The 12821-nt window shown below is 47.6% G+C and overlaps 1 protein-coding gene and 1 long non-coding RNA gene across 4 annotated transcripts in view; one reads left to right on the top strand and one right to left on the bottom strand.

Annotated features, from left to right (window-relative positions):
- The window catches only part of ONECUT3 (one cut homeobox 3), a 46213-nt gene extending 33628 nt beyond the window's left edge, over window positions 1-12585 (top strand). Inside the window, exon 2 of the mRNA XM_072601542.1 lies at window positions 12284-12585. Within this exon, the coding sequence (XP_072457643.1) occupies window positions 12284-12585 (302 nt within the window). The remainder of the gene's footprint in view (window positions 1-12283) is intronic.
- Window positions 3521-7861, bottom strand: LOC140499736 (uncharacterized). 3 transcript variants are annotated; one of them, XR_011965529.1, is made up of 3 exons: window positions 7286-7861; window positions 4216-4321; window positions 3521-3721 (listed from the first exon to the last, which is right to left on the bottom strand). It is a non-coding gene; the product is annotated as an uncharacterized lncRNA (long non-coding RNA). The 3 variants fall into 3 exon arrangements; XR_011965527.1 differs by having other exon boundaries at window positions 7275-7860; XR_011965528.1 differs by lacking the exon at window positions 7286-7861 and adding an exon at window positions 5082-5684.
- Window positions 12586-12821: the final 236 nt, after the last annotated feature.

The following is a 12821-nucleotide window of genomic DNA, read 5'->3' as shown; positions in this document are numbered from 1 at the left end:
AATATTCCAGATAGCTGTGGGGGTAACCCTACTGGCAAACACAGGGATGGTGATCCAATTAGTGATGGAGACAGTGATGATAATGGTGGCAACAGTGACTGTCGAGGCTGTGATACAAGTAGCCATGAAGAGGGTGATAGAGGGAGGTTACAGAGACAGTGATAGCATCATGGCCATGGTGATAAAAACAACCCTGAGAACAATACAGGCAGCCACAGGTGGCTGTGGATAACAATCATCCATTCAGTTCTGGCAAAAGTTGTCAGGCAGAAAGAGGAAAACATTTACTTCAATGACATGGATGCCATTGGGGGAAACCATGTATGTGCTGCCATTTTTTTATCCTATATTATGTGATTTGTTAGTTTCCACTTCTTTGACCAGTATAGTCTACAGTGGGGTGAGGAAGCTATGATCTAGAGGCCACATGTGGCCCTCTAGGTCCTCAAGTATGACCTTTTGACTGAATTCAAGTTTTACAGAACAAATTCTTTTATTAACAATATTTATTCTGTGAAATCTGGATTCAGTCAAAGGGCCACACTTTAGGACCTAGAGGGCCATATATGGCCTCAAGACTGTTGGTTCCCCACCCCTGGTCTACATCTTTCCCCATCTTCTTCCCTCCTCTAGGCCTGTCTTTCTCCCTCCAGCATCGGACCTAGAGCTTGGGTCTGAGGATGGGAAAAGTGTAGACACTTTCCCCTCTCTGGACATCAACAAAAACAGGAGATTGGGGGGTAATCATAAAGTCATGCCAGACAAGCAGTAGTTGAAGGACCTGAAGAAGACAAGATTGGTGCAGAGAAGAAAGGCTGAAAAACTTAGGAGGGGAAGATATTTTTTGTTTGGTTCTAGAGGACAAAACTAGAGGAATCATGGGTAGAAGAAGCTTCAGCAGCACCAGCTTAGGATGAATGTAAAGAAAAACAGCCTAAGGCAGAACCCTCCCAAAGTGAATCAAGTTTCCCCAAGAGATAGATGGAATTCCCACACTGGAGGTCTTTGGGCAAAAGCTGGACACACCTGTCAGGTTTGTTGGAGAGGAGATTCAATTCAGGCATTGATGGCCTTTGAGGTCCCTTCTGTGACTCAAAGATTCAATGTTTCTGGAACGAGATGATCCTCAATGGTCCCTTCCAGCTCAGAATTCTGTGGGCTCATGCTTTTATCAAAAAGTGCAGCATTGACTAGCCTAGGGCCTGGCAAGAGTAGGTAGCCTTCCAAGTTGGGACAATCAGGGGTAAATAATAGTACAGGTTATCTCCCCTAGGGAAAGGAGAGAGAAGAGTCTGGTTTGTAAGCAGATTATTTCACAGAAAAGGATCCTAAGTCTGGGAATCAGAAAGCTAGGGTGGTATCCCCAACTCCACTATTAATTTGTTGTGCCACCTTGGGCACACTTTCTTTTCTCTGGGCCTCAGTTACCTCATTTGTAACTCTCTTTTCACAAGGCTCCAGTAAGGATTAAATGATAGAACAGATGTGAAAGGACAATGTTTATATAAAGGCTGCCCCTGCATTTTCTCTTCAGTGGTTTGAGCAGGGGAGCTGGGAATGTGAATTACCAAACTCTGCGTTGCAACTGAGCAAGGCCACTCAGAATTCATGCAACACAGAATATTAAGGCAAGAGGGGACTCAAAGATCCTCTGGTTCAGCCCTTGAAACTTGCAGAGGAGAAAGCTGAATATCAGAGAAGGGAAGAAATTTGCCCTGGCTCACTAGGTGACACAATAGAGTAGGAGAGGGCCAAGGAGTTTGAGTCAAAAAGACCTGAGTTCAAATCCTGCCTCAGACACTTACTAGATGTGCTTTCCTGGGTAAGTCACTTAATCTCTATTTGCTTCAATTTCCCCTCCATAAAACTGGGATAATCATAGCATATATCATCCAGTGTTGTGAAGATCAAATGAGATAATATTTGTAAAGCACTTTGCAGACTTTAAAGCATTATTTAAACATGCCATTATTATTATTAGCTATTATAAAATGGAGGTGCCCAAACAGAAGAAGCACAGAAGACTTGAATGTCCGGGATTTTTTTTTTTTTTACAATTTTTTACTTCTGGAAACAGCTCAACTTGAAATTTTTGTTGTAGTTTAGTCTGTACCTGATTCTTCATGACCCTACTTGGAGTTTTCTTGGCAAAGGTACTGAAGTGGTTGGCCATTTCCTTCTTCAGCTCATTTTGCAGTTGAGGAAACTGAGGCAAACAGGGTTCAGCAACTTGCCCAGGGTCACACAGCTAGTAAGTATTTGAGGCCAGATTTTAACTCAGGTCTTCCTGTGCTGTATCCACTGCCCTAGAACTTTTTTTTAAAAAGTCTATACTGATGTCTTAGACTTTGGGTCCTGGACACCTCCTTCCCCAAAAAGTGACCCTCTTCTTAACTGTCCAGAGTTCCCTAATTGAATTAGCACAAAGGCCAGTCACTGGCTCCAAAAGTATCCTAAGAACACGTTTTCCTATTCCTTAAGCAGGATAAGTCAAGAAGAAGGGGATTGGGAGGAGGGAGATTCAGATCCTCGACCCAACTTTGGCACCAAGTAATTGTGACCTTCCGTCTTCTAAAGCGCCTCCCAGCTCCGATGTTTTATGTTCTAAAGACCTTCATACTTCAGATACTGTGATCAAAAATAAAAAAACCTTCCTGTTCTATCATTCTATATTCTAAGAACCCTCCCAGCACAAAAGAGGCATGTGTGTGTGTGTGTGTGTGTGTGTGTGTGTGTGTGTGTGTGTGTGTGTGTGTGTGTGTGTGTATAAGAACCCTAGTCCTTGCCGAAAAGAAGCTTAGATTGCACTGGTCCTTAACGACGCTGACGTTTTGTGTCTCCTGGCCCCTTCCAGCTGTGTTCTCTCATCCAATATACCCAAATTGAAGGCGACTTCACACCTCAGCTCGGTCCAGCTCCGCTAAATCTCCCACCGTCACTCCTTTTCATAAGCTCAAAGCAGACCAGAGAGGGACGTAACAGTAGGGATGGCGGAGTAGCTGAACGAAGAACCGAGCAGAGCCAGGAGCAGGAGACTCAAGCCTGGTGGACAGGCTCCTCCATGCACTCTGCCCATGCCCCTTCCCCCAAGCTCCCCATCACCCCTGTTCTGGTCCCACCTCCCACTGATGGGATAGACAGAAAGGGAACAGAGCCCGCGCCTTTCCCTTTCTCCCTCTTCCCTTTAGCTCTCTTTTCCTCGCTTTCCCTCTCTCCTCCCTCTTCCCCTTTCCCCTTTCCCTCCCCCCACACCCTTTTCCCTTTCTCCCTCTCACACCCCCCAGATCCACTTCCCGACTGCGGCTGAAAGCCGTCTTTTGTGATTCCAACAAATCGCCGCCACTTCAGAAAAGTGGGTAGAAAATTGACGGTTGTGTAGGGCAAGACTGGAGGGTGGGAGGTTTGGGGGGAAGTAAGGACGGTGAACAGAGGCTTCTGGAGCTAAACTCTGCAGTCCTCGGCTCCACGGAAACGCTTGCATGGAGGGGTGGCGGGAAATCAGAGACTCAAGAGAGTCATGTGAAGCATACCCAGTCTGCCATCATTACTCTTGTTCTCGGGAGAGGGACAGGTCTTTGATCTCTCAGTGAGGAAAAGCAGCCAGGTTCTAGGCTGTGGGCTTCGTTTCGCTACCCAGCCAGGGCTTCACGCAAGCATTGGAGACACCTTGAACTTCGATTACCACAGGACCTCGGAGCTGGAAGGATTCTTCGAGATCAACCTACAAGGGCGCATTTTACAGATGAAGAAACTGAGTCCCACCTTTAGTGTGGATGGAGGTGAATTGCTTAAGATGAAAAACAAATCGGAAGCCAGAGTCAGGATTGGAACACAAGGTCTCTAGTACACAGCCAGTAGATGGAACCAGTAGGCTAAGGATGCTCTAGCCTGAAGCAGCTAAGATTGCTTGGAACCTTTGGGTTCACCCATCCAGGCCCATTGGACACTTGCAGCATAGTCCAATTGAAAGAGAGCTGGACTGGGAATTAGAATCCCAGAATTATCCCTCCGGCCTCCTCAGAAGGTACTGTGTGACTTTGGCTAAATCACTTTCGCTCCCTGGTACTAAATTTTCTTCTCTGTACAAGAAAGGACTTGGGTTAGATGCCCTCTAACGTCCCTTTGAGTTATAGCATTACTTGTTCCAGTTTTTTAGGATCATGACCTTAATTGTTCTGGGATCTTTTCAAACTCATTTAAATAGTTCATTCTTACCTTTTTGTCACTAAGGAACTCCAATGTACCAAGCAGAAATTCCACCTTCTTTGTTGCAGGCATGGGAGCATCACACTATGTGGAACGGCCTCGACAGGGACCAGGGCTGTATGTTGGAGGCATGAGATCAGCGGAGGGCTAAGGCCGTCTGATCACTCTGGAGACTATTTCCCAGGGCTGGGACTTTCCTTCCTGAGCTCTACCTCTGTCCAGCACAGAGCCCTGATCTGGGGAAAGCTTCCATTCCCATATGTAAATGATTCACCTGCTAATTAATTAGCAATCAAGCATCCACTCAGGAAAACTTGTCCTTTATCCTATAAACTTATCTGAGTGCTTAAGGTTTGGATGAACAGTTTAATCTTTGAGAGCATACCTTCCCCCTTCAGGTCCCCTTACCCCTTAGCTACTGCTCAGAAACTTTGGCTTACAGACTATTAAAATTATATATTCAAAGAAACTCAGAAATAAATTTTCATCGAATTATACAATTACAGTATTAGAATTATAGACTGGGACACAGCGTAGTATATTGGGAAAAGATGCTGTATTTGAGTGAATCGTAGTCTGATGCTTAAGAATTGAGTGATCTAGGGCAAGGCTCTCTAGGTCTCAACTTTCTTTCCTTTTTTATAGTATATGTATGAATTTTGTTTTATTTGTAAATTAATTTTTCAAGTAAGAAGGTGTTTTTATGATTTTTCTCTTCCTACTATCTCCCTATTAAGCAAATTTTAATAACAAAAAAGTCCCTCCCTACATATCTGCATAGTCTGTCAATACCCCCAATCCTCTCATCTGTAAAATGAGATTGGACTCAATGACCTTTGAGGCCCATTCTAGATCTAAATCTATGCTCCTATGACCTTATGGCTTCTCCTTCTTAAAACTTCATTCCATCTTGTCTAGATCCTTGTTGTAGCCAACCATGGCTCCCCAGGCCATTTTCCCTCTTCCCCAATAAGTTCAGTGGTTGGCTCCAAACTCTTTTCTTTCATATGTAGCCTTCTTTGAACATGTAACTCCCATGATTTCTGCCTCAACCATGAACAAAAGTGGCCTTATCTTCCAGTCTTCCACTTCTCCCACCTTCAACTCAACTGAATTCACCCCCAGGTGACAGAATTCCTGGTTACAGTTTGCTAGTGATATTGTGATGGTGTTGATAGGCCTGGAGACAATGATGGTGATGGTAGTCATGGAAACAGGGGTGGAAATGGTGATAAAATGAGCATGGTGGTCATGGCAGCAATGATGGTGGTGAAGGAAATGGGGATGGGAATAGTAATGTTATAGAAGTACGGTGGTATGATATTGGTGATAAAAGCTGGTTTATTCCTAAAAGACACTAAAGGATGACCATGATTACAAATCTCAACCACATAAGGGGTTTCAGAATGAGGGGAAGTGAAAGCAGGAAAGATTATGGACAGACAAACAAAAACTTCCACTCAACCAGTGGGATAAAACATTGAAATAAAGTGATTGGGAAAGGTTTGCAGAGTGTCATTATAGGAACAGGTAACTATCCAAGATGACTTAGACCTCCCTCTGCCTGAAGGTGGAGGGAGGGGGGCTGAGGGGGGGGGAAGGGGAGTTAGACCAAAAGACCTCTGACATCCTAAGATTTAAGGACCCTTTACCCCTCCTAATTGCAGTGCTTTCTTTCTGTTAATTATTTCCTATTTGTGTTGTATAGAGCTTGCTTTGTATAGATATGTTTTTTGTCCCTCTCATTAGATTGTAAACACCTTGAAGGCAGGGACTATCTTTTGCTTCTTTTTGTATCCCCAATGCTTAGCATCACAGTACTTGACAATAGGTCAAGGTACTTAATAGTAGGTACTTAATGCTTATTAATTGATAGGTGGTAGACTAGAACAGACTGTAAAAGGGTCTTGAATCCAGAAACACATTAGAAAATGAAGCCCAATGCAGAAAGGAGGTCAAAGAAGGTGGGAGTCATGTAGTGCCACTGGGAGAGGGTTACCCTAACTCTGATGATGGCCCTAGACAGAACTTCCTCCCACAGATCTATATACATCCAGCCTCTGGGAGTAGCAAGGGGCACCTAGGGAAGCTACTGCAGGGAGCCATGGGTGATGACCAAGATGAAAAAGCTCCCTCAGGCTGGGCACTCATTCCCTCTTGTAAATAGCTCTGACTTGAGCCGGTATTGATTTTGGTTCCAAGGAGCTGTAATTAGATTGAACGGGAGGAATGGGGGGAAGGGAGGGGAAAATGAGCACATTTAGCTGCATCAGCAGGAAAAGAAGTTTTTTTATGCCTCTGGTTTGTTGAGGCCCCCCCTGAGTGCCTGTAGCCCCTGGAAACCCACAAAAGCAGATTTACAGTTGGGGAGGAGGAGGCATGACACTGGCAGGCAGGACCAAGGCAGGATTACTCAGAATCACAAAATTTCATTTAGAAAGGACCTCAGCTATCTTCTAGTCCACACATCATCACTGACGTCTCTACCATCTCCCTCATCATCTCCAAATCTACAGGTGTTTCCCCTATACAATACAGCACAATACACCTAAGTGGTTGTCCATCCTCTCAACTGAAGACCTTTGGGGAGGAAAAGCCTCCCAAATCAGCCCGTTCCACTTATGGACAGCTCTAGTGATTTGGAAGTTTTCCCATCACATCTAAACCTCCCTTTTTGCAGCTTCAACCCACTGCCCCTGCTTCTTCCCCATGGGATCAAAGAGAACAAGTCTGATGCCACTTTCCACTTCCAGATTCTCCAGGACCCTGATCATAGCTCCTCTAAGTCCCTTCTGCATACTAAGCATCCCCTTATGCTTCAAATGGTCTATGGCATAATTTAGAAACCCTTCCCATTGTGGTCACTTTCCACTGTATAACGCCCTGACACCTGTTTAGCTTCTTTACTTTCATCTGAGGTAAGCACAGTACTCTAGTTGATGTCTGACCAGGGCACAGGAAAGACAGACTTCCTGAGTCCTGGGATGTCCCACCTCCCAGGAAAGCCCAAGATCCCATTTGCTTCCTTGGCTATGGTATATTATGCTGTTGATTCATGTTAAACTTACAGTCCACTAACCCTCATGAGCTGTCCTTCCCACAAAGATTCATTGGGTGTCATGACATCAGTTCCATCCCATAATATCCAAGATCATGATATTTTGGCATCCAAATGACATGGAGTCTGTTTTGTTATTTGGAGCTGTGACAGGATGGCCTGAGGTCATTATGGGGGATAGTGACAGTGTAGTGTCACCAATGCCATGGCATTGTTATATTGTGAGACAGGCACTGGCTCTGGGGCATGGATGGCACCCCATCAGCTTAGCACCGTATCACATTAGTGGCAGTGATGAGGATGATGGTAGTGATGGTGGTGGTAGTAATGACAAGAATGATGATGAGGATGGTGATAGAGATGATAGTGATGAGGATGGGGATGGTAACGGTGAAAGTGATAGTGGTGATGGCAAAGGTGATGGTGAGGAGAAGGTGGCCCTTGTCAGGAGCCCTGGAGGAAGCTAGAGATCAAAGGTGAGGGAAAGCATTCCAGGTCTAGCAAGCAATCTGTGAAAGGGCTTTGAGATGGTAGACATAATGTGCAAAAGAGACATGAGCTCAAATCCAGCCTCATACACTTACTAGCTGTGTGACTTTGGCAAGTAACTGACTTGCTACCTGCCTCAGTTTCCCCATCTGTAAGTGAAGATGATAATAGCACCTGTGCTCAGGGTCCTTGTGAGGATAAAACGAGATATTATTGGTAAGCTATGCAAAAGTGATGACGTTAACAATATGGCATATGAGGAACCACAAGGTCAGTTTGGTTAGTGTCCAGAGTGTATGAAAGGGAACGGTGTATAACCAACCAGCTGGAAAGGGGGAACAGGGCCAGACTTGTGAAGGTCTTTAAGTGCCAATCAAATGAGTTTGTAATCAATCCTAGAAGCAATAGGGAGCTAGAGATTCTAAAGCAGGGGAGTGGCATGGTCAGATTTGTGCTTCAGAAATAGCTACTTGGCAACTGTGGAGGGGAGGGGGAGGTGTGGAGGAATTAGAGAAAAAAGAAACTTGAAAAGGGGAAACCAGTTAGGCCATTATTGTGTAGTCTAGGTTAGAGATGATAAAAACCTAAATTAGTGTTGTAACCCATTAAATGGAGAGAACAGGATGAATGTGAAGTATGGTATCTGCATAGTAGAACAAGAATCACCATGTTGGAATCTGGTGCTAGGATCCCAGGCCAATGACATGGACATCATCTCAGTGTCCCAGTGCCTGTCTCCCTCTACCTTCTTAAGTCTGCCTGAGCTGAGAAAGCACGCCCAGCATTCCAGCTGGCAGTCAGACAGGGGAGAGGGGATCTTTGGAAGGCTATGACCACAGGATGGCTCCTGTTCTCAGCCTGGTCAAGGGTAGTGACATCTGGGGCCCCACAGGTGTCTCCATCTACAGAAAGGTCACCAAGAATGATAGAATGGATGGGGCCTGTCTCCAGTATCCTTCCTACTTCTATCTCTACCCCTCCCAACAGCCATCATCAATGACCTACACAGCCTCCACTTCACATCTCCCTGTTACTGATGCGACAAGTCCAGCCCCTCATCCCTTACCACCTCTTCCCCCAACCCAGTATATCACAGCCAGAAAACCGCCTTTAAGTCTCAGATCTGACACTGTATTAACCGGTAACTTTTCTCTGGGTCACTACCTACTTTAGGTTGTTATGAGGAAAGATTTTTGTAAGTCTTAAAGCATTAGAGAAATCTGAGTCACCACTATTATTTTCTATTGTGATTATAGTCTATTGTGTTAATAATTATTAGCAGTACAAGCAGGTGTGACAAGTGTTGCTGCTCTTAGTGGGAAAGGCTAACCAAAGCCCTCCTTGGCAGAAGCTAAGTGTTTTCATAGGGGCCTTGTGGAGACAGTGCCTGCATTTAATGTCCAACCATAGTGGGGGAGGTGGGGGTGGGACACAGAGGGATTTCTATAGAACTGGGGGAGGGAGGGAGGGGGGCTGGAAGAGCAGGGCAGAGAAGGGAGGAGGGGAAGCACTCGGGAGGGAAGGAGTGGGCTGGGCAGCACAAGTCCATAAATACCACCAAAATCCAATCACAACATTCCTTCTGTTTGTTTCTTTTGCAAGCATCTGATGCCCATAGGGTAGGTCTTGCCCTGTGCCCTCTCTTCCCTGTTGCCCTTCCCTGAACCCCTGGTCCCTGTGGGGAGGTTCACTTCAAAGGAAAGGCCCCCCCGCCCCCATGGAGGGGTGGGTCCCTGGGATAAGGGATTTAGGCCCAAACCTTCCCAAAGTGTGTCCATCCTGTGGCTCTCAGCTCAATGGACCCCATGGGGGAGAGGGGGTGGTCCCATTCCCAGGTCCCAGCTCAAAGGACTTCATGGGGGAAGACTTATCCTTAGCTATAAATTCAAATGACTCCTTGAGAAGATCATAGACTTATGCCTTAGTTCAGGGGACCTATGGGGACAAGGAAGAGAAGAGTATCAATGTTAGGTCCTAGCTCAGGGGACCTCATGGAGTTTGGGGAACTTGGGACAGCAAAGGAGTAGTACTACGTTTGGCTGGCAGTCAACTCAAGGGACCTCATGAGAGCAGGGTAGGGAGAGAAGGTCCTAGGTCTGGCCCTCAATTCAAGGGATACCATTTGGGATGGGGAAGAGATAAAGACCAAGGTTTCAGTCAACCTTTGGGGTCAGGGATTGGGAGTGGGGGTGGGTTAGATTTAGGATCAGGATATCTCATTCCTAGATGAGAAACAGACTTTTCTCCCAGCTAGGGACAGTGTTTCCACGTGTGGTAATATTCCCCCACCCCCTGAAATACATCTACCCCAGGGAGGAGGGTAGCAAAGGAAGCTACAGTCAGGCTATGTTGGGAAACTCATCTTAGGTCCCAGTTTTTAATAAGATTTGGTCCTGAAAGAGGCCTGGGCTGAGAGTCATTAGACAAGGGTCATTCGACAGCTCTGTCAACTGATGAGACTGCCTGGGCCTCAGCTTCCCCTTCTGTAAAATGAAGGCATTGATTTAAGTCAGATCTGGAAATCCTGCTGAAAGGGCCCTTAAAGAACATTTAGTCTAGTCTCTGTTTTATAGATATGGAAACTGACCCTGGGATGGGAAAGTGACTTCCCTAAGGTTGTACACGGCTAATAAATCACAGAACTGGAATTCGGACCCATATTCTCTGACTCCGAACCAGCACACTCCCCACTGCAACATGTCACCTCTGGAATGATCATAGAACCATAAACCTTTGGAGCTAAAAGTCACTTCATTTCAACCTCTAGATCTTATGGCTGGGGAAACTGAGGTTCACATGAGTTAAGTGACTTGCTGAGGATGTATACAACTACTAAGGGGGATTCAAACCCATCTTCTGACTCCCAAGTTTAGTTCTTATGATTCTACAAATGATAAGACCTGGTCAGAGGAAGTCTTCTCTATCCTATACAGTCCCTGCATGGTCATTCCCTCAGGAGAGCTGGGAGTGGAGGAGAGGTTCTGGGGGCAGGAATAATGAAGAGGCCTCACCTAAACCATCTCACAGGGGTCCCATTAGACCCTGAGTCCTATGCTAAGAAGTTTGGCCTCAGCGTGTGTCTGAGGGCTTGAGGGTCACAGTGAGCCTCCAGCTTTACACCATGTGAAAGAGGGACATTTTCAGGGAGTAGAGAAGAATGTTCCCTTGAATGTGTTTGGGCCCCAGCCAACCCTGAGAAAGTGTCTGGCATTGAGGAGGGGAGAGGTAGTCTCCTTTTTCCCAACCTGCCAGCCTTCTCACCTGCCATGTCCACAGAAGGGCCCTCCTCCCAGGGTCCACAGAAGCCCAGGAGAGGAAGTGAGGCTCTCTGCAGGTTTCATTATTTCAAGCCAGCCAGGGGGATCCAGGAGAGGTGTGGGATGGAGGTGGGAAACTACTACTTTTCTGAACTTATCTCAGCTCCTACCCTCTGACCCCTCCCCACTTAGACTTTGTAAGCCCTAGAGCTAACTTGGGGGCTGGGAAGAAGGCATGCTGATCCAAGGAAGGGGGTTGACATGCTGAAAGGGCACCTGGAAGGGACAAAAGGAGAGGAAGGATGGGGGGCCCTGGAGGGGAAGTTTACTCTACTGTCCTTGTTCTCTTTCTCTTCTCTGTGTCTGTCTCCTACATGTCATTGCCCCTCCCAACATGCCTCAACCCTGTCCTTCATCCTGTATCCTATTCTGTGTTTCTGTTTCTTGGTTTTCCTCCCCAATTTATGAATTCTCTTTGACTCTGTCCCACTACACACCTCTATTTCTCTCTCATTCATCTCTCTTTCCCCTCCCCCCCTTTCCCTCTCTCCTTCCCTCCCTCCCTTCTCCTTTTGTGCTATGCTCTCATTCCTTCTGTTGCCTTCTACTTCCCTGTCTTGGTGTTTCTTCCTGTTTCTCTTTCTCTCTGTCTCTCTCTACTCTTGACGTCTCTGTGTGTCCCCTACTGTTTCTGTTGGCGCCTGATCTCTCTGCCTCTCTGTTACGTATGACTTTCTCTTGTTGCTTCTTTTTGTCTCTGCCTGTGCATCCCTGTCTCTCCTTGGACTCTTATCTGTGTTTGTCTCTGTGTCTGTCTCTGTTTCTGTCTCTGTTTTTCTCTCCCCATCTATCCCATCGGTCTTTCTTTCCCTCCTTCCTCCATCTCTTTCTCCCTCCGTCGTATTTTCCTTCCCTCTTTCTCTCCTTCCTTCCCTCTCCCTCTCCCCTTCCCCCTTCATCTCTCTCTCCCTCCTCTCTCTCATTCCCTCCCTCTATCTGTCTCCGTCTTTCTCTTCCCCCCTTTCCCTCTCCCTCCTTCTCTCTCCCCTCTTTCTCTCTCTCCTTTCTTCCCTCTCCCTCTCCCCCTCCCCCTCCATCTCTCTCTTCTTCCTCTCTCTCTCATTCTCTCCCTTTATCTGTCTCTGTCTCTCACTGCTTCTCTCTTCCCCCCCTTTCTCTCCCTCTCGCTCCTTCCGCCCTGCTCCCCTGCCCCGTCTGCCCCGTGTCGCTACCGCCCCGGTGCCGCCGCCTCCTCGGCCGGCCGGCCGCCCAGCTTGCAAGCGGAAGGAGCAGGAGCAGCAGAAGGAGCGGACGCTGCAGCCCAAGAAGCAGCGCTTGGTCTTCACGGACCTGCAGCGCCGCACGCTGATCGCCATCTTCAAGGAGAACAAGCGGCCGTCCAAGGAGATGCAGGTCACCATCTCGCAGCAGCTCGGCCTGGAGCTCAACACCGTCAGCAACTTCTTCATGAACGCGCGGCGCCGCTGCATGAACCGCTGGCAGGAGGAGCCCGGCGGCCCTGCCCCCGCCGCCGCCTCCGCCGCCGCCGCGGCCGGCACCTTCTCCAAAGCATGAGCCCCGCCCCCGCCCCGCCCCCTCCATCAGGCCCCGCCCCCGAGCGCCCCTTCCCCACCCCCGGGGGTAGACTGTCCATCTATTCCCACTCCTTCGCGGGGGTCGGGGGGAGCCTGACCGGCCCCAGACGGCGTCTCCTCCCCCCGGCGCACCTTGCTCTGGACATCGCCATCCCCCCACTCCCTGAGACACCCTCGGTCTCTCCCTCCACCAGCGGCTCGGGCCCGTGGTTCTTC

Source organism: Notamacropus eugenii, chromosome 4 (genome assembly GCF_028372415.1).
Source record: "Notamacropus eugenii isolate mMacEug1 chromosome 4, mMacEug1.pri_v2, whole genome shotgun sequence".
Lineage (NCBI taxonomy): Eukaryota > Metazoa > Chordata > Mammalia > Diprotodontia > Macropodidae > Notamacropus > Notamacropus eugenii.
Note: the sequence above shows the minus strand (reverse complement) of the source record. Positions and strands in the feature narration are given on the sequence as shown.